The sequence below is a fragment of the Engraulis encrasicolus genome, chromosome 10 (genome assembly GCF_034702125.1).
Source record: "Engraulis encrasicolus isolate BLACKSEA-1 chromosome 10, IST_EnEncr_1.0, whole genome shotgun sequence".
Classification (NCBI taxonomy): domain Eukaryota; kingdom Metazoa; phylum Chordata; class Actinopteri; order Clupeiformes; family Engraulidae; genus Engraulis; species Engraulis encrasicolus.
Window position 1 is genome coordinate 25,005,801 of NC_085866.1, and position 5,000 is coordinate 25,010,800.

At 50.8% G+C, this 5,000-nt stretch overlaps 1 protein-coding gene across 2 annotated transcripts in view; it reads right to left on the minus strand.

Annotated features, from left to right (window-relative positions):
• The window catches only part of kcnab2b (potassium voltage-gated channel subfamily A regulatory beta subunit 2b), a 102,283-nt gene extending 97,442 nt beyond the window's left edge, over positions 1 to 4,841 (minus strand). For both annotated transcript variants that reach the window (XM_063208454.1, XM_063208453.1), the window contains exon 1: positions 4,204 to 4,841. In XM_063208454.1, the coding sequence (XP_063064524.1) occupies positions 4,204 to 4,646 (443 nt within the window). In that variant the 5' untranslated portion in view covers positions 4,647 to 4,841. The remainder of the gene's footprint in view (positions 1 to 4,203) is intronic.
• Between the last annotated feature and the right edge of the window lie 159 nt (positions 4,842 to 5,000).

The following is a 5,000-nucleotide window of genomic DNA, read 5'->3' on the forward strand; positions in this document are numbered from 1 at the left end:
GTGCCAGAGACAATAAGACCTTGTTGTTTTATTTCCAAAATCAACAGGACAGCAACCATGAGGCCGCCAGAAAAGCAGGCCAGTAAAAGCCCTGATATAACCACAGAAGCAGCCATATATTGCCACGCCATATAACACCCATTAAACTTTCTGCACACTGACCCAACAAGCTAGCCTCATAAACCAGACTAAATGTGAGATTGTGTAATTTAGTTTGGCCCCGATGAATGACAAATCGGAAGATTGTTGATGGAAACGACCCGTTGTTTTTCAAACTGTGACTGTGCCTATTGGCCAACGCTGTGTCGTCGCTCCCTCAAAACCCTGTCTGCTTTGCATCCAAAGATTCAAAACAAATAAAAACAAGTCTCCTGCGCTGTGATTGGTCTGCCAGATTCTGGGCATTGGGGCATTGTCCGAGGCTAGACCCACTCGCAGGCAGAAATAATTTAGGCGGGTGGGGCTAGTTTACTAGGCTACCAACAAGCTGTAACAGCATCAAACTGACCCTGACAGTTGTATGGAGTCATGTCAAAAAAGTATTCTACCTCTAGGACAGTGCAAAAAAAATGTGCCAAAGAAAACATCAAACTGCTGATTGTACCATATTGGGGTTCGCTAACTATTGTCAGGGCAGTGTGTGCAGGCCCATTCACATATGATAACTACTAGTATGAAGATAGCTATAACATTCAGCATGCTGAATGATTACGTTGGGATTACTTGCAGAACGATTTTTCTGAACTACAAAATGTTCAATCAAAGGGTGTATAGATGTATAGACCAGTGGTTCCCAACCAGGGGAACGTGGAGGACCACTAGGGGTACGCGAGCAGTGGCACACTGCAGGGAGTATGTAAAAAAAATGCACAAATGGATGGGGAACAGTCACATTGGGATATAGAGCATGAGTGAGGCATAGCCTTCCTAGGACAAAAAGCCTAAGAGGCACACAAGACAAAAAAGGTTGGGAAACACTGGTGTAGACAGCTGTTATGCCTTCTGCTTGTGGATGTTCATAAAAATCGGGCCTTATTAATGACCAATATGAACGGAAATAATCTTTAGAAGAGTGTGGATACAGGGATTGATAAAACCTCAAAAAGGATTCTTAAAAAAACACATTGCTTTCAATGCTGTGCACACATAACCACTTCACAATGCTATCTAAAGACGGAACCAGAAGCTACTGTGGCAGATCACTGCATAGCACAGCACAGGACAGGATAGGCAACAAGTCAAACATAAATTCCCCGGCTGTCATGGCCCTGATAGCCTAAATCCCCCCTTGCTCAGTCAGGGGGCTCAGCCCACCTGTCCCTCAGCCCAGGGCTGGTCCGGGGGAGAGATAGGGCCCGGGCTTTTTAGGCTTAAAGGGGCCCCTCAAAATTGTTGGCGTAGAACTGACTCACCGGTGTGCCCCGCACCCTCTTAGGCCCCTATTTTCAGAAATGTAAAAAATAAATATATATTTTTTTACATTAACTGAAAATAGGGGCCCATGAGGGTGCGGGGCCCACCAGGTAATGCCCGCTATGCCAGATGGCCAGTCCAGCCCTGCCTCAGCCACATGGCTCTGTAATCCCTGACACAGCTCTGGCCACAAAGAGAGAGGGGGCATTGGTACCCTCAACAAGCTGACAAGGGGGGACAAATGGGGTCAATTGTCCCGGGCCCAGAGAAATAGGGGGACCAGAATTGAGTTTTCATTACATTGTATACGTATATACGATGGGGGGCCCTTCCAGATGACTTTGCCCTGGGCCCAGCAAAAGCTGTCAGCGGCCCTGCCCACAACCCACCTCGACCACATGCCCACTTCCCTTCCCCTCTAACTCTCCATGCTAGTCTCACCTCATCTCCCCTTCACAATGGCAAATGTGGATAGCAAGTCTCGGCATATACGGTACAGTAACAGCACAGAGGCAAAAGTGTGCTGATGTTTATCTGGCAGGCTCCAACAACACAATGGTGGAGATGCCTAAGCTTGCTTCAGGAAGTAAAAGTTGTGAAAATATTTTAGATTCTTAGTTTTGACAACTCTTCTCTCACACGGTCATCCTGGAAGTGTCACCTCATCTCTAGCTTCAGACAATAAAAGCATCAAAGTGTCACAAGAGTCTTTTTCACTTCTTCAACATTTCTCTGCTAACAAAATTGGCCTTGGCCCAGCCGTGGCTAGACTGCTATGTGGGTGACCCAGGTTGGATTCCTGGCCCGGGTCATTTCCCCATCCTGCCCTCGATTTCTCTCCCAGCCATTTCCTGTCTGTACTACACTGTCCTATCAAATAATAAAGGCACATAAGCCCTGAAATATCTTTTAAAAAGAAAAGAAAATTGGCCTTGCTCAGTTGGGCCGACTGTCTTGCAGCCCAATCACAGCTCTGCCTCTGCCCACACATACTGTTTTCAGACAGAACAGAATGATGCTGGTGCCCGTTCCCGCACCAGATACGTTCGAAGCTCTTCGAAGTTCTCACCTGTGAACTACCCACTTTCATACCATACCGGGCTCTGAACTGTGATCACGTGTTGCCCAAATCAACCTGCTGACAACTACATTGTAGTCACGGTTCGCAGAGAAAAAAACAACAACTTTCTGGTTCCCAAACGCTCATATCAGGCTTGTGACGTGAGCATGCCAGCCGGTTCAAGATTAGGTGCAGGAGCGAAGCACTGGCACAGGTCTCCGTCTACAGAGAGAGGGGATAGAGGTACTGTAGGTACCCATCTCCCGCCCATGTCCAAGCAAGCGCCCCAGTCTAAACTCTTCTCCCCTTCACAACTGCTGTTGAACTGGCACTGATGATTTGGGCTCCACCAAACACACAGTCTCTCCCCCCCCCTCTCTCTCTCTCTCACACACACACACACACACACACACACACACACACACACACACACACACACACACACACACACACACACACACACACACACACACACACACACACACACACACACACACACACACACACGCACACACACACACATCTCTCTCTCTCTCTCTCTCTCTCTCTCTCTCTCTCTCTCTCTCTCTCTTTTCTCTCTCTCTCTCACACACACACACACACACACACAGACACACGGTGGGGAGACATGAGTGCTTCTTTAAGTGCTTCAGTACAGTACCTGCGAAAGCATGCTGTCAAGCATACACAGGAGGAGTATGTACTGCGTTGCGTGTGTACTTGTGCATTCGGTGGCTGTACATCTCCTAGGCTCCAAGGCACAGACCAAGACCCTTCTGCCCATTTCCCTTTTCCTCTCAAACCCACCTTGGAGGTGTCACCTCACCTGTTCGTCTCAACCACTGTCCTGAAGTGGACGTAACCTAGCTCAGTGGTTTTCAAAGTGGGGGCCGGGGACCCCTGGGAGGCCGTGAGGGGATGCTAGGGGGGCCGTGGAAAGTTGGTAGGGAATATTAAAATAAATAATTGAAGAAATTGAATGACTAATATACACCAAAATAAACCAAAATTGAGGTAGGCTACACAATCTTCAACATCAGTTAATTGTATATATCCTAGTGGGGCACTGACTCACAGGCCTAGGACTGTGGTTGTGGGGGGTGCACAGAAAAAGAAAGTGTGGCACGGCCCGTGTCAGGGGAGCCTTGGCATATTAATGGACAAATTCTTAATGGAAACTCTAGCTATTGTTTTGTCCATTAATATTGCTAGATTTTCCATTAGTAGTTTGTCCGCTGATCCTGCTAGAAATCTACAGGATAGCATATACATCCAGTAGCTGTTTGCTGTTAACCAGTGGATTTCCCATTTTTAAGCAAAGTCCCTTTTATCCACGACCCCCTTCAGTGCCTCCGCGACCCCCCCTAGAGGTCCCGACCCCCAGTTTGGACCACATAATCAGAGATTCTTTAAGTATAGAGATATGCCAATGTAATGGGTTGCTATGGGCACCTAACATGACCAGGTTCCGGTCTGCCTAAAGGGGCGTGTCATAATACTCCTAGCATTGAATAGAACAGTCCTTAGGTCTGCCTAGGTCTGCCGAAAGGGGGATTCCCCCCCCTCCCCCTTGAAATAATAGAACCCGGAAACAATGGGCCAATGGAACCTCTCTCTCTCTACTCTCTCTGACATAATCCCTATCCATGCTCACACCCGTCTCCCACCACCACAAGAGCCAGCTACATTCCAGACCTCGGCCCCTCTGCCCTCGGCCCTCGTGCCCTTACCTGTAGCGCATGCCAGTCTGGCAGGAGACACACTCTTGCAGCGAGACGCCGTTGGTCTTCAGGAAGTCCTCCAGGTTCTTGAGCTGCGCGGCGGCCCGCACCTCCCGCAGCCTCTGCATTTCCCCCTGCTCGTTCTGCCGCAGCGGGTACAGGCCCTGCTCCGACAGGTAGCGGTCGATGTCGCTGCGCATGCTCTCGCTGAACGAGAGCGAGAGCAGGCGCCCGCTGCCTCCGCCGCCGACGCTGCTGCCGCCGATGCTGATGCTGCGTCGCGAGGCGGCTCCGGGGGGCGCGCCGGGCTTGGGGATCTGTTGGGAGGAGGGGGGGTCGCAGGGGGGGCAGGGGCAGGCAGGGGAGCTCATTTGGCGGCTGAGGCGTCGACCATGATGGCCGCCCCCCCTCGCTCCCACCTCGCTCAGGCTGCTGCGGTGTGTCCCGAACATGCTTCAGCCAGCCCAAAGGAACGCACCCGTGTTGTGTCGCCAAGGCAACCGTGTCGCCAAGGGAGCCCACCTGTGCTGCCCGCAACGCAATAAAGCCTGGTCTTGGTGGTGGTGGTGGTGGTGGTGCCCTCCCTGCCCATGCAAATCCCAAACCCACCTTCACCCCACCAGACTCAAGCCCCACCACCACCACCTTTCCCTCCCGCCCAGTGCTCACCTCCACAACCTCCACAAAAGAAGCAGTGGTGTGGGGTGTGTGGTGTAGTGGTCCACTTACAGTGTTCCGGTGTTCAATTATCCAGTGCCCAGTGTCCCGTGCACAGTGCCCAAGACAAACACGTCAACCGTGTCCAA